The 2256-nt window shown below is 51.2% G+C and overlaps 1 protein-coding gene across 1 annotated transcript; it reads right to left on the reverse strand.

Moving 5' to 3' along the window:
• Positions 1 to 403: 403 nt before the first annotated feature.
• Positions 404 to 2010, reverse strand: LOC147639468 (fructose-bisphosphate aldolase 5, cytosolic-like). Its single transcript, XM_086791752.1, has 2 exons — positions 1856 to 2010; positions 404 to 1543 (listed from the first exon to the last, which is right to left on the reverse strand). Exons 1-2 carry the CDS (start codon positions 1881 to 1883, stop codon positions 498 to 500), a joined length of 1074 nt encoding a protein of 357 aa, XP_086647878.1. The 5' UTR covers positions 1884 to 2010; the 3' UTR covers positions 404 to 497.
• Positions 2011 to 2256: the final 246 nt, after the last annotated feature.

Genomic DNA, 2256 nt, shown 5'->3' on the forward strand with positions numbered 1-2256 from the left:
TTTACTTTCAGTTTGCAAAGATGGAAGATGAACTTCAAATATTTATGACAAGTCATTTAAAGGTTTTTGGTGTACAAGAGATCAACCATTGCTGTTTTCCTGGAAATCTAAGCCCCAGTTACACAGGCATGCTAAATAATACTATGGCATTGACACATTCTCGTGTAATAAGGGACGTGAGCTTAGTAAACGAAAATTGCAAGCATTAGCATTAGCGAGTGCGGAAACGAATTAAACGCCGATAAGCAAGGCGATTATAGATACATGCGTACATCGGAAGGCACAAAAAGATTTAGTCTTTGACATGTCGAAGAGACTAAGCGGCCAAGCCTGGCCTCCGAATCGACCTGGTAGCATAAGGTACAAGAAGATTGAGAATGAAATAAAAACAGGTGGATCAATATTTGTAGAAAACGGTGATTAGCAAGGTAATTATAGATACATGTTGGTATCATAGAGAGTACAAGTAGATTGGGAATCAAAGAGAAATGGGCGGATCAGTATTTGTAGTTTTGGACATGAAGAGACTCGGACGCACCGACGGCGGCCGCCCCACCAACATATTTGCCAAGCGTGGCCTCCGAATTGGCCTGGCAGCGGCCCTGAAAGACCTTCTGCGCCGACGCAACATTCTCAGGCTTTCCAGCCCAGGCTTTGAGGGTGCTTTGCTGAAGGGCTCTGCCAAAGGAGAAGGTGAGACGCCAGGGCTTGCAAGTGTCGAGCTTGTTCATGGCATTGAGGTTGAGAGTGGCCTCTTCCTCACTCTGGCCGCCCGAGAGGAAGCAAACGGCCGGGACGGCGGCGGGCACGGTCCGCTGGAGAGATCGGACAGTGTAGAAGGCAATTTGGTCCGGTGAAGCCTTTGGCGCCTCGGAGCCAGGGGTGACCATGTTGGGCTTCAGGAGGGATCCTTCGAGAAGGACGTGGTGGTCGTTGAGGGCTTTGTAGACGGCGGCCAGGACGATTTCGGTGACGGCGGCGCATTTCTCGATGCCGTGCGGTCCGTCAACTAGAATCTCCGGCTCGACGATGGGGACAAGGCCATTCTCCTGGCAGATGATTGCATACCTGGCCAGGCCCTGGGCGTTCTGCTGGATGGCAAGCTCGGAGGGCTCCGTCTTGCTGATCTTGAGCACGGCCCGCCACTTGGCGAAGCGGGCGCCCGCGTTGTAGTACTGCTGACAGCGCTGCGCCAGGCCGTCGATGCCCTGGGTGGTGGTCTCGCCGTTGGTACCGGCCAAATCCACCGTGCCCTTGTCCACCTTGATGCCCGGAATGACCCCACCTTCCTTGAGCACCTCCACAAAGGGCTTGCCCGAAGCTGTCTTTTGATAGAGGGTCTCCTCAAAAAGAATGACGCCGCTCAAATACTGCAGCGTCTCCGATGACGTGAAGAGAAGCTCCCTCAGGACCCGTCTATTCGACTCCACATTTTCCACGCTGATACTGGCCAGCCTCTTCCCTATGGTGCCCGTGCTCTCGTCCGCCGCCAGAATTCCCTTTCCGGGAGTACCAATGTAGTTGGCTGTCTTCACCAGCTCCTCTGCATACACAAGAAGTTTCAAACAAAACTGACTCAGAAAGCCTGTTCTAGATTGAACCGTTGCCCAAGCATCATATTCGACATGCATCTCGATTTTGTGAGGCAACTAACGACGGGGCCAGCTTGACCTTCTACGCATCAAATTGTAGATTCGCAAGCACAACCATTTTCATGCAAAATTCAGACCGCGCGTGAGCTGCCCATGAAGGTGTATGCATGGACTCAGTTAGCCTAGAGCCGTATTCTCTCAACACTACCACCTGACCAGCCATTATGATAAAAGCACTATTAATGGGGACATGACCTACTAACCAGCATACTTGCCAACGTAGGCAGACATGGTGGCCTGCTACCCCGAGCGTAGTAAATTAATGACTCGCTGAGGGAAGGGGAATTGCCACATCGAAAAACAGTCTATGCCGCATTCATCAAATACACTAGTGACTATAGGCCGACTGAATGATTGGATGGGCCACTACCTCATCCTAAACTACTGAGCCGCTGCCACGCGTCGCTCAATTTTCCTCTTAACCGCTTACACTTGTGCCACCCAAAGTTGTCCAGAACGTGGCAGGTTCTCTAACGTGTTTGTAGAGCGCGTTCTAGATAAGGGCGGCCGCCGTTACCGCCACCTTAAGGGGCTTGCAAGATCAACTTCAAGTATATTCTTGGGAAGCTACCCAATCATCTACATTATTGCTTACTAGAAAAGA

Source organism: Cibotium barometz, chromosome 4 (assembly GCF_041138505.1).
Source record: "Cibotium barometz isolate CiBa-2024 chromosome 4, ASM4113850v1, whole genome shotgun sequence".
In the NCBI taxonomy this organism is placed as follows: domain Eukaryota; kingdom Viridiplantae; phylum Streptophyta; class Polypodiopsida; order Cyatheales; family Cibotiaceae; genus Cibotium; species Cibotium barometz.